The sequence below is a fragment of the Aotus nancymaae genome, unplaced genomic scaffold (genome assembly GCF_030222135.1).
Source record: "Aotus nancymaae isolate 86718 unplaced genomic scaffold, 86718_ANA_hifiasm-v0.15.2.pri h1tg000064l_1, whole genome shotgun sequence".
Taxonomy (NCBI): Eukaryota; Metazoa; Chordata; class Mammalia; order Primates; family Aotidae; genus Aotus; species Aotus nancymaae.
The window spans coordinates 28,792,501-28,811,494 of record NW_026988479.1 but is presented as its reverse complement, the minus strand read 5'-3'; the positions used below and the strand labels follow the sequence as shown (position 1 = coordinate 28,811,494).

Below are 18,994 nucleotides of genomic sequence, written 5' to 3'. Positions count from 1 at the left end.
TTGTAATCACCCAGGAGTTCAAAGCCAAACAATAATAATTATTATTAACAAACTTTCTGTGCCTGTGCTTCATCTCAGACCAACTAAATCTGGAGATATGTCTTGGACATTGGTGATTTGTTTTTAAACTTCCCTAGTTGATTCTAATGTACAGGCAGGATTGAGAATCACTGCATTTGTCCCATTTCTTTGATGAGTACATTAAGACTGAGGGCAGTACATATTCTAGTCCAAGCTTGAAAGGCAGAGGCAGGAGAAGCCAGGTATTATAAACCCTAATCCACTGGCCTTCCCATTGTTGCTTCTCTACTTATAGTATGACCTTTGGAAAGTAACTTCTTCAAGAATCAAACTTTTTTTTTTTTTTTTTGAGGTGGAATCTTGCTCTGTCGCCCAGGCTGGAGTGCAATGGTGCGATCCCGGCCCACTGCAACCTCCACCTCCTGGGTTCAAGCAATTCTCCTGCCTCAGCCTCCTGAGTAGCTGGGATTACAGGCATGTACTACTATGCCTGGGTAATTTTTGTATTTTTTTTAGTGGAGATGGGGTTTCACCTTGTTGGTCAGGCTGGTCTCAAACTCCTGGTCTCAGGTGATCTGCCTGCCTTGGCGTCCCAAAGGCGTGAGCCACCATTCCTGGCCAAGAACCTCACTTTTTTTAAACTTTACCCCCATAGAAATGTTTTCTTAAATAGCACATAAGCATTTGTTAAGGAAAAAGCTTGCTATTTTGTCTCTTATTCAAGATAGGTTGATTTTTTTTTTTTTACTTTATTTTGGTGAAAGACATCCATGCCCTCTCCTGCAGGCCTTGCTGACTCCATCTCAGTGCCCATCAGGGTGTTATTGATCAGATGAGCTGACGAATAGGGATATAAAAGATTCAAGAAAAAGTCTTGGTGACCTTGACTTCCTTCCTTCCTCTTCCCCTCTCCCGGACACACAGAGAACATCAAGTTAATAGTGAACTCTAGGGATCTGGAATGAAAGAAAAATCAGAGGATATGCATTTCAGTGTTCACACTTGTAGCATCTCTCTGACAGGGGCTTGTTCTAACTCCAGTGGTAACCTAATTTTACTGTGGAGTTACTTTGACCACTAGTTGAACCTAAATCCATTGCCCTTGTAATGACCAGAACTGATCCTGAACTTGCCCAAACAGAAAAAGTTATCTCCATTTTCCTCATGAAGGCCCTGGGGACCCTCGTCCAGGCTGAATCAACTATTGCTAATGGGACCTGGTTTTTAGTCCCCTCCCTTACCTGCTTGCTACTCCTGAGCCTAGATCCATTGTAAAGGTGCTACAAGTGGCACTCTTTCCTCCCCTTTTCTTTTTGCATTCCTGTATAGATTAATGATATTCATGCCCTAAGAGCATGGAGTGGGTTTCCAAAAGAGTGGCAGGTATGACTTTCACCGTTCTATTTTCAGTTAGTTTGGCATAACAGGTAGGTAAAGAACTCACTTGGTATTTCCTGGCCATCATTCGTCATGACCTGGTTAACAGTGATGTGGGTACTTGGGGTTGTAAAGGCTTGCATTTAGACAATCTTAGTTCAGGTCCTGGTGCTATCACTTACATAACTGTGAGCAAGTTATAGAATTTCTTTAAGTTTCAGATTCCTCATCCGAAAGGCCCTACTTTGAGGGCTTTCATCATGGTATAGAAGGTATGAAGTATGCTTAACATAGTAAGTGCTCAATACATGGCAGCCTATGCTATGATAGCCATTATGACCATTGTCCAAGCTATTTGAGAGTAAGGCAACAGAAATGATTTTTCTGCAGTCAGCTGGTAAGAAGAGCTTCCTCACTCAGAGGTACTCTAGATACTGTGAGGTGTATGCAAACAATGACTGTTTGTTTCACACAAGCCTGCCAGTTTCTCTTCTTTCTCCCAACCCTTTTCTATCATAGTAGTTATTGTCCATGCTACTGTTTGAGCTTCTCTGCTCATTTATTTTAGACCTCTGGTCCTTGTTAATATGCAGTGTTCCTTGGGAAAGAAAGTACTTGAAGCTGTTCTTAATCACTGATATCTAAGTATCAACAAATGCCAGATCCTTTACAGAAAGCCATTTTGCTTAAGGGGGAAAAAAAGCTTTTAGGCAAGAATGAAGGTTGTGGTGTCTGAGGACCAAAATTATCCTTTAGATAATCTAGACTTATAAGCATGGTCTAGATTTGGTTCTGGCTATGACTTTGTGAACATCACAGCTTTACCTGGAATCCAGTTTGGGGATGTCTGGGAGACATTCCATGTTACCCATCCAGTTCCCTGGAGGTACTGTGATGGCTGCAAGTCAAGCCCTACTTTTTATGCAGTTGGAACTGTGACTCCTGGAAGCCAAATATGACTGTTTGCTTTTTGTTGTTGTGGTTATGATATTTGGATGAATAAATGACAATGTCCTAGTTCAGCTGAAATGACTCGAGAGCTGTTTGTGAGTTAGAAACAGTGGTCACAGTTAAAAACCTAGTAATCTTAGGCTCTGCAATAAGGAAATAATCTCTAGAGCCCCAGCTTCAGAAATGGCACAAAAATGGAATGGACAAATATGAAAAGTAGATAATGGATCCACAGTGATTTAATATTTGGTGATATTTTCATTTTATGCAAATACCAAAAGAAAAAAAAACCTGACTATTTGAAAGAAAAGCAGGAACCAAAAAATATTTAGTGTTTGATCAAGCAAGAATCCTTTCACACATCTGCCAAGAGAGTTAAAACAAATATAGATGTTAAATAAAAGGCCCAGGTACCAAAGAGCAAAATTTAATGAAAGCCAGAACTGTTAAGTATGGATTCCTGTTGAGAAAAATGTCAATCTCTTTCAGAGTTTTCCCAATGCTCTATTTTTAAGAAAAGTGTAGTAAAAATACATAATACAAGTTAACTTTTTTCTTGCTTTTGTTTTCCTTTCACCTCTCCATTGATGAAAAGCATATTTTGCCGGAGTCTTGGACCCCCTCATAGCATAGACCCTCATTTCTAGCACAGACAGTCTCTCTTTATCCGATCATGTTACTGGTGGGCTCAGTGGCATCTTACCAGGCCAAAGGCAAAAAGTCTTTGAAGCATGTTGACAGTAGAGAGTTATTTCCAACTCTTCCAAGATGCAGACTCCCTAATGGTGGGTCACATCAGATTCTGCAGTGGTAGGCTGAAGGCTGAGAAAAATCTTGTGTGAGGGCAGGGGCTGGGGGACATCAGCTGGCAGTAGTGAAAAGCAATCATCCATCTTGAGGGTCCAGTTTCATGAACCATGCCCACATTGACACGCAAGAGACTGAACAACAAGACTTGAGTAAAAAGAGTTAAGAGTTTGATTTTGGAAGATTCTTTGCTATGGCTGATGACGGGAGAGTGGAGAGACATAGAGATGGTGCGGGTCCACTGAGAGAATCCACAGATAAGTCAATCAAGCTGCACCTATCCCTAGGTAGGCTCCAAAACCTTTAGCATGTCAACTGCTAATGATAACCCCTAGCAGAGAAAATTGGATAGAAGTAGGGGGTAAGGGAACAAGCCAGAGTACGGTTATCAGTAATAGCTAATGACACATGGCACACACTGAATCATGCACCTAGGAGAGTGACTCCTGGAGAGCTGGAAGCCAGTTGCACCAAGAATGAGAGTTGGGATTTCCAAGAAAGCTATACACCAGGGATTCTCACTTCCAACCAAAGTTGCAGTCAGCCTGGGCTTCTCTCTATGAACCCTGCCACTTCACCAATCTTGCTTTAGTTCAGCTTTTAGTCCCAATCATAGGAATACTGGAATACAATGTCCTCATGCTATCTTAGCTAGGGGAAGGTCAGCCTCTTGGGTTAGAAGCTGGGATCAAAGGTCTTAAGGTTCCTTAAATGTCATTATCAATTTAATCCATCTCCCTATCTTCTTCAATTAATTCCTTGGGTATCTCACTATCTAAAGATAACAGAGCATTATCTGGCCACATGCTAAAAACAACACTTTATATTAACATGAAAACCCAAGTTCTTTGCTTCAGCATAAACTTCGTATTTGTTTTCTCAAACCTAGGACAGGGCACACCATGGAAAGCTTTATTTGGTGTGAGTTTATGATAAGGCTTCCTCGCCAAAATTATTCCATCACCTTTCTTTTACACTTAGCTTGCATAGCATTGCTCCCCATGTCAGAGGCTCTATAGAAGAAGAGTGTCTACTCTATAATGGGGATCTGCTTAGATGTCAGGTAAAGAAAAAGTGAGAATACTAGGCAATATCTCCCTGACTGTTATCTCTTCCCAAAATTCTGCTTGGTTTAGGAGGCCAAGTGCCCTTCAGCCACCAGACTGTTGTTGAGCCTGAGCACACCAGAAGGACATACTTCTCAGGGCTGAGGCTGACTCTAAAGAAATATATCATACCATCTATGGCCTATGACATGGCTCTTCCACATTAAAGAAACTTTTTCTGAGCAGCACTAACTTCAGGAGTTCTCTGATTGCACATCTGCCCCTGCTCTCTCCGCCACCCTCATCCTGAGTTGTTTTACACCTGTGTTCTCCACTAAATCAGTGCTTAAGCAGTGCCCCACCTGGGGAAGGCAGCCCACTTCTCCAACAATTTCTGTCTCCATCAAAGACTTGGGGCCAAGGAGTGGAGGGTAACTTGGAGAGCCCCCATGGAGAATTAGTTTGAAGGTTGCTTTTTTTCCTCTTGCTTGTAAGGTGTAACAAATCTTGAATCTCCAATCTGAAAACTGAAAAGGGGTGGGTAGGGAGTTGGGGATAAGAAGTAAGGAGAAGGAAGGGGCCTAACAAAACCTGCAAACCATGAATATTAGTAAGAAAAAAAATTGCACACACTAAGACACACTAACAACTGAATTAAAATAAAACAGTGCAGTTTCCTCATTAGTGTTCCAGCGACTCTACTGTCAGAGACACAGGATTCATTAGACAGGGTTTCTCTCCCCTTATTGCAGTACAGTGTTATTTTTTTCATTCTCACTTAGCAAATGGAAAAGGGTAAAAGAACATCAAAAAAGGAAAACGGACAGCAAAATGGTTTTTCAATTCTTCAGGAAAATCTGTTGAATCATCCTTCTTGTGGTCGCAGTGGTTGGTGGTGGTTGCGTTTCATTTTGTTGTTTTTGGCACTGAAGGGTTTGGGATGGGGCTGGGGAGCCCAAGCCTGCTCCCCAAGGGGTCTCCGTCTGCTCCAGTTACAATCCCGTGGCTCCCAAGGGCATCCCTGAACTGTGGCTCATGCAAGGAATTGATTGCATGGACTTGGGGAAGTCATGGCTGACCACCCGACCATTCTCTCCACTGCCGCCGCCGCTGGCTCCTGCCCCGCTATTGCGGGGGAGAGTCGATGTCCGTATGGCTTCATTGATGGATTGCTGTGGGATCAAACAGAAACCCTTTTCAGGAGGACCGGGGGTTCTTCCCCGGGTCCTTGGCAATGACAGGCAATGGGAATGAGTCAAGACTGGACTTAATAACTCCAACTCCGTTTCCGCATCCACCCCCTTTCCTGTTCTGTAATGCTAATTCTGACTTCCCAGGAATGCACAAAACTATCACTTGGCTCTGGACATATCTGATCCCTCTCTTAGCCTCAAGTTGAATGTTCATGAGGCGTGTTAGACTGGGTGAGGCAGAAAATCCTTTCCTATTCTTACATTCTGTGATTTTTAAAGGTGGAATATTTCGCTGGTATTATTGATTATTGCGTGATGTAGCAACACAACCAAGCGGAAAAGCTTCTGAGAATGGGGTTTAGGAAACTTGCATTCTAGTTCTGGTTATGACATCAACTAGTCATGTGACTCTGTATATATCTTCCTAGTGTTCTAGAACTTTTAAACCTCTATGTCTGTAACATATGATTATCTATGCACCTACACACTGTTATTAGCAAGAATGGTGTTACCACATGAAAAATGCTTTGAAATGTTAAAAGAAATTGAGGGTGTGATATTGTTGGGTTAAAATGGAAAACCACCTCTGATTTGCTTCAGAAAAAATTCTAGCCTACCTTTATAACGGCATGTGTTAAGGGAATGTAGGACTTGTTTGAATAATACAATATGCAAAATGTAATTGGAAAGGAACATGTGCTAAAGAAAATGAGAATGCATTCCAAAGATTATCATCTGTGCATCAACTGCTTCCCATCAGCACATACACCCTGTACTTCCAGACTGACATATCAGATGAGTGCCACTACGCTTGTGATTTCTAGAATGTCGGAATTCTAGGTCTGAAATGGACTCTAAGGATCACCCCAGAATCAGTTAAGTGGAATTTTCAACACCACAACGTAGGTCTAGAACCATATCCTCCTAGACAAGAGGAAGTGTTCTGTTCAGAGTTCCTTTAGAGAAAGACTATTGATAATACGAAATCCAGACCCTTCTCTTTTTCTGCCCATCTCGAATTTGCCATTAAGAAACAATCACAGAATTTTTGAGGTGTGGTTTTGTTTCTTGGTGGGAATCAATATGAAGGAGAATTGTCAATGGGACCTACCCTACCTCTTCTCTCGGATGTATTCTGTTCTCACTGTCTTCTTGAAGCCTTCCTAGACTATACCAGCCTGCTGTAAGTTCTGGCCTCTCATCTTGCACGCATTCTCTTGTAATGGTTCTACCTCCAGCGTGTAAGTTTTGTTTTCTGTAAGAGAGCTCTCTGGAGGAGGGCAAGGGCCATGTCTTCTCAATCCTCAGCTATCCCACAGAGTATCCAGTAAGCAATTAAATGCATAATAGAGGTTTTTGAATTTGTCTAAGGAACACCAACTACTTAGTATCCTTCTCAAAAAGTCTATGACTTTCTCTCTTACATATTGCCATGATTCTAGTGACCAAAGAAATCAACCTTCTATGGCCTGACAGAGATAAACAGGGCAGTTTTGTCCCATTTTTTCCCTCTGCTATCCTTTTATTACTGGCAGTTCTGACAATGTTTTAAAATGTTCTTTTTAAAATCCATGATTCAGACAGATTTGCCCCATATGATGCACCACCCACACTGGTTCTGTCTCCTCCTCAAACCTAGGACTTGATTTATTTACATTCTCCCTTGGCTGTCTTCCACTGAAGAGAAAGTGTGACCTGGATTGTATTCTTCTAAGTCAAAGGCCAAATAAATACTACCTTGAACTACACCAAGGAAATGTGAAATGAAAATATTAGAAATTAATGGTTACTTATCCTTACCTAAAAATATTGAAGAGAAAATAACATTTTATTTATATCTGTGAGAAATATGGAAACTTCTATAGATTAGCTTGGAATGTCTATCATTCATGATTTTTCTCTGCTACATCCCTTTAACTAAGGAAAAAGAAAACCGCTGAAGCTTACACAGATCACCTTGGCCTTTGTTCCTTATAAGGCTCACATATTTTCATAATAGTCCATTGAAGTTGTTGGTACTTCACGAATTTGTCTTAAAGGAAAAGATTGATAACCTAGTCAACATTGGTGCTTGCCAAAGTCTGAGATAATTTAGCCAGGCATGTAACTAAAAATCTCCAAGATCACATCATTACAGTTGGTTTTCAAGGAAGCTGAGCAACTCTTAAAGGTCAATGACTCCATACCATTATCATGGTGGTTACTACCTTCTTACTGACTTCTTTTCTAATATGCTTATGAAACTCAGGAGAAGAGATAGATGGAGTCCAAACTTTGCAATAGAAAGTAATGCTTAATGTCAACCATATCACTAGCTCTGAAACTTGGTTGCACATTGGAACCATCCAGGGAGTTCTGGGGAAAAAACCCTGATGCCTGAATACTACCCTACAGATGCTGGTGTGGTGTATGGCTTGGACATTAGGAGTTTTAAAAGCTCTCCAGGTGATTCTAAAATGCAAGAAAAGTTGAACCACATGATCTAATTTATCCCTTTCACTTTACATAGAAACTAATGACTTAATGACTGATTTGTTTAAGGTAACAGTTATATGTCACCTAGTATTAAGGTGGATGACCTTCTAAATGTGATTCTTCCTAACCCCCATGGCTAAGCTGTCATAAACTGCTGTCATTTCTCCTCCAGTCTTTTGGAATGTAGCTCTCCCTTATTCCTCCTTGACATGCCAGCCATTTCTTAAAGTTCATCCTTGAGGGTAGTGGTGGTGTTTTTGGAACTGATATTTAGAGAGAAACAGATCAGTAAAAAGTCCAACTTTAGGGCCAAATGTGGTGGCTCATGCTTGTAATCCCCGCACTTTGAGAGGTTGAGGCAGGCAGATCACAAGGTCAGGAGTTCTAGACCAGCCTGGCCAATATGGCAAAACCCCATTTCTACCAAAAATACAAAAAAATTAGCCAGGCATGGTGACACACGCTTGTAGTTCCAGCTACTCGGGAGGCTGAAGCAGAAGAATCACTTAACCAGGAAGACGGAAATTGCAGTGAGCTGAGATCACGCCACTGCACTCCAGCACGGGCAACAGAGTGAGACTCCATCTCAAAATAGAATAATAATAAAAAACAGTCCAACTTCAAAGGCTCCTAATTTGGCCTTTCAGAACTCATTTCCCTAACGGTGACTGCATCTTAACTTCTCAGCCACTTGCTTTTCTAAGAAGAGTCTGCTCAGCCTCTGTACATTATAGAATATCCTAATCAAAGCTTAAACTTCAGTAATATCCTCACTCAGGCATGCGTGCAAAGCACCAGTGACCACCTGCTGTGGAGGATGCCCCCCTTGAGTTATCAAGTCTCTCAGCTGTTCATTAATTCCAGGAAAATATGCAAGCCCTCAGTTGCTGTGGCTTAAACATGCCCAATGTTAGCACAGCCATATATAATTCTGAAAGGTCAGTAGCTCTCCTGGGGGTGGGAGAGGCTGGGGATTATTTTCCTTTGGGAGTGAGGTGGTGAATAATAAAAGACTTTGCTGCCCTTAATATCAGCTAAGGATTCAGGTGCCAGTCTGCTTGCCCAGGCAGAGGGGAGGTGCAGGGGACCTGGGACTTTATTCATTTTGCAATGTGTCTTAGGTTATATATTTTCTGCTACTATATGACACTTTAAATTGGACAGAAATGTTATGAGCTGCCTGAATCTCACTCTCACCTGCCACCCTTTTCCCTCAGTCTTTCTGTGTTCCAGTCTCCTTGGCCTTCTTTCCCTTTCTGGGTAAGAGTTCACGTCTTTGGGTCTCTGATGCTTGTGCATCATTTGCCGGCAATTCTTTTTTTCCTGTTTAATTCTTTTCATGCTTCTAGTCTGTTAAACCTCACTTTTTCAGGGAAGCTGCTCTGACTGCCCCATTCTCTTTTCAGGACAGGCTTCTGCTCTATACCTGACAGCACTGGGCATTTTTTTTTTTTTCACTAACTCATTGAATATGTAAGTGTTTGCTTATGTTCTGTCTTCCCCATCAAACTCTCAGGTTCTTGAGAAAAGAAGCTGTGTCTGTTTTGTTCTTGACTGCATCCCAGTGCCAAGCCTTGCCTGTCATGCAGTGGTGATCAGTGTGTCTGTGGAAGGGATGCGTTTAGGGCGCCTTCTCACTATCCCTGTGACACTTGTCCTGCTCAGGGATACGTCAAAGGGGAAAGAGACTCAACAACACCCAGCAAAGGATTAAATACTATAGTCAATCATGAGGGAAACTGATTGTAGGGCTGCATTTTATTGTCTTTGTGAGCAGCACTGTGGCTGGGACTGGAAGAACACGGATCAGGTGCCCAAAAATGATTCGTTGCCATGTGGTTGCAGCAGGACAGAGAGATTTAGGAAAAGTGGCTTGGCTTGTAACAAAAGCCTGGGCTTTGTGGAAACCATACTGGAGGTCTAATTCCTGGTTTTTCAGTTCCTAGCTTGTGTGACCTAGCTAGGAATAGCTATTTAGCTTCTCTGAACTTCTATTACATCTGTAGGATTGTAAGAACATAGTTAATGAAAATGTGTAAAAATCATGTTGAGCGTAAAAGTTACTGAAAAATTATCTTTCCTTCTTCCTTTCCTTTCATCTCTCTCCCTCTCCCACCCTTCTTTCTCCTTTCTGCCCCCTCTTTTTCTTCTTCTTTCATCCATGAAGAATGAGGAAGAGCTTTTTAAGTACTGTTGAGATATGAGAGGATGGCCCTGAACTAGTTTAGGGGCTCAAGGCCTTAAGAGTGGGCCAAATACTGTGATCATGGAAATAAATGAGAGGGAAAACTCTCACTGAAAGCCCTTGTCATCATAAATTTGGGTCTCTCTGTAAGGTTGGGGCTGCACTTCTGAAAAATACTAATTGCTTTTGGAGAAGGCTAAGCACAGAATAATAAGGAGAACTGTGAAGCTGAAAAGTCTGAGACCCAAGTTGAATGCACTCATCTTATCTCTTTTGGATAAGGGATGAGTTGATGGAGTGTCAACAACTAAGGGCTGGGTTGATTAATAAAGAAAGTATCTTTTCTGCAGTGGGAGGATTGAAAATTCTATTAGGAGCCTCAGTGAGTTGGGTAGAAGTCATGCCAATCAATGGAATTAATTCTAGAAAATTGTGGTGGAAGACATTATATTAATGACTCCAAGAGACCCTGATGCTGGCTTCTGAAAAATTTAACATTTTCATTGTAACAGGAAGGGTAAGAATGTCTCGAAGAATCTATGCCATGACTCAGTGGCCTCTGAAATATTTTCATTTTAACCTAAATAGTGTGACTTCAGTGAAGGTCGATGTGGTCCCAGTTTTAAGAGGATCCCAGGCATTAGCCCCTCTGGTACCACCACCTGGCATTGGCTATGATTATTGAGAGTCACTGTGATCCCGGAGAAAGGGGTGGATGTCCAGGAGCTTTTCCGCTTGGTGGATGACTGGTCCCATCATAGTCACGAGCACAAACATGGGGCCAAAACTGCCTTGAATGGTATTGTTTGTAATTCCTAGACTGGGTGGTTTTGATGGCAATACTTGCTTTAACCAAGAGCCGTTCCTACCATGGCCTGCCTCATCCTCTAAGAGATTTTCTCCTTTGGATACAATTACACATTAATTTTACTAATACTTACCCTCAGTAAGTGGGATGTCCAAAAAAATCAGACACAGCTCTTTACCTAAAATAATTCACAATCTGTATAGTTCAAGAACCCAGCTCATGTAAATAGGGGAAATAAAAGGAAAGTTTTAAGGAGGATGTATTTGGCCACTAGTAACAACTATTATTTGAAATACTAGTTATCATTGTCATTATTTACTGAGGGCTTACTGTGGCCCAGGAATTTTGTCAAGATCTTTATATCCATTATTTCATATAATCCTTACAATTTTATGAGGTATGTACTAACACTGCCTCCATTTTATAGAAAATGAGGATCAGAGAGTTAATAAAACTTTTCTAAGATGACACAGTTAACAAATGGAGCAGATAGAATTTATACCCAGATGGTCATTCTCCAGAGCTTATACTCTAGATGATGATGCTGTATCATGTCCTAGGCAAGCAGTGAGAAAAAAGGAAATCCTATAATCTGTACTGGACCAACTCTGGGCCTCTGGTCTGATTCGTGGTTTATAGAGAAGGTTTTGAGGGATGGTACAGGTTATAGCTCCCCTAGCTCTTATCCTGTTCCCCCTTTTTTGCCACTGGAGTAGCCTTTCCTCATTTTGGGGGGTAAGGTAGGAGAGTCTTTAGTCCTATGTTTTGAATGGAATGGTCAAAGAGCTTTGAGTAAGTTCTAGGAGTCCTTGTGTGTTCAACTAAGCTTCTTGGAGATCTAGATTGGGTTTAGGGCCTGAAGCCCATGCCTTTGCAATTCTTGTCTTTTGAGAAGACCTTAGAGGGACCTGGAGATAAATAAGCTGGTCAAGGTTAGGATTGGGGTGTTCCTAGGTCCCTGGTGAAATGTCATTGAACTTCCATTCTTTAATTGTTCCTTATTGCTTTTTGGGGAAGTTGCCTTTTAAATAGGATCTATGAAACAGAAGACAGGGTGAGAGATCAGCCCATAAGAAGGCACATGAGTAGGAACATGAGGTGGGGGTGAAGGTATGGAGTATGTGAGGAGAGCAGATTGCTAGAGTGGGAGTGGGGTAGGTAGGCTGACATGGAAATGCTGAATACCAGGACAGAAGGACCCCAGCTCCTCATGTACAGAACTAAATACAGAATTTCTAAACAGAACGAGCAAATGCCCAGAGATGTCTTCTTCAAGGGTGACCCCGGAGGTATGTGTAGGATTAAGGGCCCAAGGCAGGGAGAGGTTGAGCAGGAGGCTATGTTTGGATCCAAGAGTGGACATACTGAGCTTGGGGGCAAATGTTTGTTGAAAAGTGGGCTCCTTAGGGTACATTTAAATAAAGCAAATTCTACCAAGGGATCTTGTTAGGCTAGTCAAGCCAAGGTAACAGCATAGGTCAACATATCACCATGGGTACATTGCCCAGAGGGACTGCACTTCTCTTCCTTTCTGTATCTAGGTCCCACCTGTCCTTCTTAATTTTGGCATCTTCCCAGAAGCCTTCTTCAATTTTTCTCCTCTAAATTCCTATAGGCCATCCTATCTATACCATAGGTTGCCTCATTAATTATTTTGTGCCTATTCTTTGTGGAAGGTGAAAGGTGCTGAAGGTCATAGAATGCACCTTCCTCCTCTCTAAGTCCTCATGATGCATTGCTCATCGTATTGTTCACATGATTAACTTCCATAAGTAATTTCTTACTGACACTAAATGATGAGGGGTATTGAGGATCATTTAATCCAAACTCCCTTTTGATGCTTGAACCCATAACCTTGTCAGGAGTTATTCACCCTCTACTTGTATACCTTCAATGATGTTGAAGCTTGTTACTTTTTGGGATAGTCTAGCCTTTCTTTAGACAGCTCTTTTAGAAGAGTAGATTTAGTGTATTGTGTTGACACTTATCCTCTATCACCTTTAGTCATCTGTTCTTGTTGTTTACTTTGAGACTCCAAAGAACTAGCCTGTTTTCTTCTTCCATCTGCAAAGTATTGGTATTTTACAGACAGCTCTTAAATCCTCTACAATTCTCTTCTCCAGTTCCTTTTAGCTACATTTGATGTGGTCTGGGGTCATCCCACTAATCTGCTTACCTTTCTCTGTACATGGTCCTCTTTGTCAATGTCTATCTCCTAGTGTAGAGCCTGAGAAAAGACCCAATTCACCAAGATGACAAGGTCAGCACAGAGTAGAGGATGTACATCCTTTTCTCTCTTTTGCAGCCACACTTCTGATGCAACTTCAGAGAGAATCAGCCTTTGTAGCCATCACTCTTGCCTCTCACAGTGCTGCCTGTCCATGTAAACCACTAACCTTTAATCTCACCGACCTCTCTCTGGAAGATGCAGTTGTTCTCTTGGGCCTTGTGTCTGCCCTGACATACCCCATCTTCCTTCCTTTCTCATGACTGCCTTTGTCCCTGTCACTTTCCTCCTAACAGCTTTCTCCTTCCTGTTTTGCATTGACCTCAACCACCTGTCATTCCCCACCCTTTCTAGCAAAGGGACTCCCAAGAAACCCAGCTGCATCACAGAACAGATTAGGAAAAAGGCCTGGGAAGACGATGCCACCTTCATCCGCTTGGATTCACTACGGGATTTGTAGCAGAACTCGATTAAGGCAACCAGCATGGCTAGTCCAAGTCCTCCGATCAGGATGTAGAACACGCCCGCCACATTGCTGAGGCTCAGAGCGCTTGTCTTGTCCTAAGAAGGAGGAGGGAAAGGAAGGGGAGGGGGAGGAACAAAGTGAGTCAAGAGGCTAAAGACCATCCAAGCAGCAGCATATTTACACACATACACTCAACCCCACACCCTCTTCTTTAACATTCACAATAGCTGGATAGGCTATTTATTCATTGACCAAGTGTTAAACATTCCCCAGGAAAAAGGTGTGTGTGTATATGTATTTATAAATTTTCCAAGCATCCCTGATTATGTTGAATTTATAATTACATTTCCCCTGTCCTCAATGCCTTTTCTAGGATGGAGACATCACAAGAAATTCAGGGAAGTTTCTACCAAAATCTGCACCTTTGAGCTTACCCCATTCTTTCAAAAACCATATCCCTTCCTTTTCAGCTTGATTCCTGCCCCCCAATTCCCTCTGTTGCTTGGTAACACATTGGCCTCGCTCATTGTTTATGTCTCCGAGCGTTTTTCTGAGAGTTTGTACTTAAAATGAACTTTCCCCTAGATGTGCATTCGATTTCAATTTAATAAGACAGTTATTGTACATTTAATAAAGATCAACTGATACATTCGTTAACTTACTACTCTGAGTGCTGATTTAGGGGGAAAAAAACTAGTGGGCTTAGAATAGTAAAAAGGCACTGATACAGAAAAATGGCTCTATTAAATCTTAATAACTATGCTTAATTGGTGTCATTTTTCTGTTGGAGGTGCTTGCTAAAAACATTGTAGGCAGACCCAAGTGGCTGAATTTAGAAATCTCTGTTGCCTGCAATAAAAGTTCTCACACTGGTTTGGCATGAGCAGGGTCACAGAAAAGAGTGCTTCATTCCTACGAGTCTGAAGACTAGTACTCATGTCTAGTTGGAGGTGGCCAGAGTCCACCCTATGGAGCCTGAGGAAGGCCACTGGTCTGCTGAGACCATCCCTGACTTCTGTCACCTCCGGTGGGGTTCAAAAGGGAAGGGCTGAGGGACTACACCTTCCCAAGTAGTGAGAACGATCAAACACAACTGATTGTCATGGTGAGAAGTAATGATTCAGGAAGAGCGGGGAGTTGCTCAGTCAAACTCTTGACACAAGCAAAAGAACAACTTTAAATATTGGGAGAACACTTATCCCTAGATGTCATGGTGCCTCTAACAGCTTTGTTTATATTGTCTGTTCATGTACAATAAGTGTCTCATTGAATTAAAATGAAATGCATGCCTCAACTGGCACAGGTACACACCATCGTTGGCTGGTTGGTGGCACTAGATAGGATATGGACTTTATATCACTCCATGTGTTCCTTTTCAGGTGGGGATGTAGGTGAGCCATGCAAGGGGTGGACTGTGTTGCCCTAGAGACTCTTCAACTGATATCTGCCTATTGGAATCTGGGCATATGGAAAGGAATCGCTTATTGACCAATAAGTCAGTGGCCTCTTCCCTAGTTCTAGTTGGTGCATTGTACAGGATTCAGCAGGACTGAGTTTGCAGACTGCAGCTGGCAAAGAGCAGCATTCCCTTCCCTCCCGGTAGCAGCCCTGGCCAGCAGAGCTGTAGGATTATCTAAAGCATACCCGCTTGGTGGCTTCCCGTATTGCTAAAGCAGATGGCTCTTGAATATAGGTTACACTTGGCAATGCATAGCCTGGCCTTGGAAGCAGTAGAAATGATTATTCAAAGGACTCAAAGGGACAAAATTTCTCCTGCTCTGCTATAATGGCTTGACAAGGGTAATGTGCAAAAAATGAGTTCAGTGCTTGGTTCAAGAGTTGGCTGAACAAGCAAATTCCCACTTCATATGATTTTTGGAACACTCAAAATGTCTCCCTGTTTGTTGTTCAGAAGGCATGTATTTCTTCCTCTGGAGAGTAATGCTTTAGAGTCCTTGGGGGACTTACAGTTAATAGAAGTTCCTATAAAACTCTTCTGTTTAACCAAGGGTAGGGGTGGGGTTAGGAGGCATGTATTATCAGCTCAAACCTTAGTAAAGAGTGGTTGACAGTGGAGCTCAGAAGGAGTAGGTAGAGGGACAGGCCTGAGGGCACGTGGTAGACAAGAAAGCTGGAGTCTGCTGACTTCATGAGCTAATCAGTTTTTCAATAGCCAAAGCACACCTTGCCCCTTTGGTTGCCAAGCTGTTTTCTTCTTGAGGTTCACCTTGGTTGTGGATGGCCTCTAAGGACAAGGGAATGATAGGCATCTTTTTTTGTTTCTATTTTCAAAAGATGCTAAGAGGGTATCTGCCTCCCTGGCTTACAAAGAGGAGTGTTCACTTCCAGTATATCTGGGAAGGAAGTGGGGTGAGATCTTCATATGGACATGAGGTGGAAAGCCATGTTCTATGTAAGCAAAGAAGGAGGGTCTAATGAATGATTATGTCTGGAGGTGGAGAGCATCCTTCACGTTTGAAGAGAGCCTCTGGCCCAGGGAGATGGCAATGTGTGTGAGGAAGGATTCATCCTTTACAAACAGGGCAGCTAGATGGTATGGGAATGGCCACCTTTTGCAGGGTGCACAATGTCATTGATCACTATTTATGCTGACGTGGCTCTGTAATAGAGGAATCAGGAAAGACCTCTGGAATCAAGGGAGAACCTGGGCCCAATCACCACCAATATCACAGGTAACACAACCACCTAAATTTGGATTTATTTAATAGGACATGGGAAAGGACTGGTGTTGGTGTAGTCTTAGTCCAGATAGCTGAGGAGTTTGCATTTACACAAGATGTTCTGATTCCCCTTACATGTGTCGTTAGCTTTTTCATATGATCTTTCTAAGGAGGCCTGAGGCCGTGGTCTTCTGTTTAGCTGCCTTTATTGACTCTCTTTGTCTCACCCTGTGGAAATAAAATGGGACATCCTGGGGCAGGGACAAGAATCCCTTTTATTTGAGGACGATAGCTCTGGTTCCTTATCTGGCCCACAGTGTCCATAAAAAAGGCCCAAACCTAAAATGCAATAAAATATACATTTTTAAAAAAAAGAGGCAGCTTCCTTGTAGATCTGTGTACAAACAGCTACTCACATTTTCACAGCTACACACTAACCAGCTGTGATCAGGGAAAGGGGAGAGGTGGAGTTTGAGTCTTCAGTGCACCCCTCAGGGTACCCCATTCTCTTCCTATTTCATAGCAGCTGCACAGCCCAAAAACTAGGCAACTTGCCAGTGGGGATGGAAAAGTCACAACTCATCTCCCGCCAGCAGTGGGGAAAGAGAGTGACAGTACTAACAAGAGTGACAAGTGAAAAGAAAAATAAAACTCCTGCCTTGCAGAATCACTGAGCTTGTTGCTATAGTGATGAATGATGACGAGTGGTGATGAGATCCCCATCCCCCACTCATCTATTCTTAACCTGTTGTCTTGATTTGCTGTCTCTCTCATATGGAAAGGAGATTTTTCCCCCATATTTCTCCTTGTTCTTCCCATATATTGGGTGACTGTCTCAGGCTCCTTCTGTGCTTCTGAGCCAACATCCCTTCCAAGAATGTAGGGCTGGTTCATGAGGACGTCTGAGCCAGGCCTAAGGCAAAGAGACTTGAAACTTTTTTTTTTTGAGATGGAGTCTCGCTTTGTCGCCCAAGCTAGAGTGCAATGTGTGATCTTGGTTCACTGCAACCTCTGCCGCCTGGGTTCAAGCAATTCTCCTGCCTCAGCCTCCTGAGTAGCTGGGACTACAGGTGCATGCCACCATGCCCAGCTAATTTTTTGTATTTTTAGTAGAGATGGGGTTTCACCATATTAGCCAGGATGGTCTTGATCTCCTGACCTCGTGATCCACCTGCCTCAGCCTCCCGCAGTACTGAGATTACAGGCATGAGTCACTGCACCTGGCTGAAACTTTCTTTACAGAATAAGCAGAAAGTTCTAGGGAGAAGCCAAGGCTTTTGGCCATCACATCAGTCCCTTCCACTGAGACTGGTGCTGCCTGCCATCAAGACCTGCTAACTCTGGATCAAGGTTCATTTCTCCAAATGCTTTCATTCCTTCTTATCTTCTTGGGAAAAGTGTAAACTCATACAAAGCAAAAATACAGTTTTGTTTCTCTTTACATCCTACTGAAATTCCATACATTTTCTGTTATGTTTACATTTGGATTTTTAGGGACAGCCTATGTGCCCTCCACATGCTGATTCTGTAATCTAACTTAGCCTTTTAGGGCCACAAAAAAAGTCCATCCATTAGCCTTTCTCTTGCACAATAGGCTTTCTCTTGTGCTTTTTCAAAACTTGTATTTTTGGCTTAAGAACCATTTCCCTGAGCAGTTGACTATTTCCTGGGAGTGAAAGCTGAGTGGTTGGCTGGGCTCACTCATTAGCTAAGACCAAAGTGAGGAAATTATGGGGAGGTGGATTTGGTTCAACTAAAGGAAGAGCTTTTAAATAAACAGAGCTGTCGAAAGGTGGAATGCACTGTCATAGGAAGTGGTGGGTTTCTCAAACATGAACACATTCAGGAAGAAGATGACGAGGTCATCTAAGGAATTCAAGCACCGAACACAGAACTGGACTAAATGATCTTTGACACTTGTCCCAACCCCCAAAACATTTGAGGCACCTAAGGAGTTCCTAGAGGGTCTGGGATCATGCCCTTTATAAATTCTCCCTAGAGACTAACGCCTTTAGGGAATGCAAAAAAGGAGCTCATGTTAATTGGTAACTTCTGCTGTTTCATTTCCAATCTAGGCCAGTTCCTCAGCCTGCATATTTTCCCCAAGAGCAACGCAGGATGAGAATTGGCCCATTGTATTAATAATTGGCAAGGCAAACACTGTGAAAGTGATGGTTGTGGGGGTGGCTCTTCTCAACAGTGTGTGCTCAGGGACCGGCTGCTGTACAATGCACCACAGGACTTCCTGACTCAAAACAAAATTGCAGCAAGGGGATGATGTGGGTTGTGGAGGGCAACCCAAGGACTGACTAAGGCTGAGATCTCTTCAAAAGGGGGAGGTATTTTTCAGAACAGAAGCAACAGTCTGAGGGTAACATGGGTATCCCCACAGTAAGCCTTCATTCTGAGTTCAGTATCTGCTTGGACTATGTATTGGTGAGCAGGGGCCTTGTATGTTGGGCAATTGTCCCCAGAGGTGTTTCTGGCTCAAGGCCAGAAGAGAGTTTTAAAAGAAACATTTTTGGTTTTGTCTAGTCCCCTCTTCTAGGACAGTGATGGGAAATTTAGGGATGTGTGGCTTTGGGACTTTGAACAGGATCCAGAGTGTTTTGACATTCAATCTTTGAAATGGATAACTGCTGTTTGTTGGATGTGTTATCTTGGAACACACATAACTCCCAGATGATTCACTTAGAAGTCACTGGTTCTCTCCAGGCTGTTGCCTGCTGTGCCTTATAGAAATCAGGAACCCTGACC

At 42.6% G+C, this 18,994-nt stretch overlaps 1 protein-coding gene across 4 annotated transcripts in view; it reads right to left on the bottom strand.

The window, feature by feature from the left end:
* Positions 1-2,565: 2,565 nt before the first annotated feature.
* Positions 2,566-18,994, bottom strand: part of GRIA1 (glutamate ionotropic receptor AMPA type subunit 1) — a 320,067-nt gene continuing 303,638 nt past the window's right edge. For all 4 annotated transcript variants that reach the window (XM_064366541.1, XM_012460388.3, XM_012459679.3 and 1 more), the window contains exons 15-16: positions 13,517-13,651; positions 2,566-5,395 (exon numbers count right to left, since the gene is read on the bottom strand). In XM_064366541.1, coding sequence (XP_064222611.1) covers positions 5,195-5,395; positions 13,517-13,651 — 336 coding nt within the window. In that variant the 3' untranslated portion in view covers positions 2,566-5,194. The remainder of the gene's footprint in view (positions 5,396-13,516; positions 13,652-18,994) is intronic.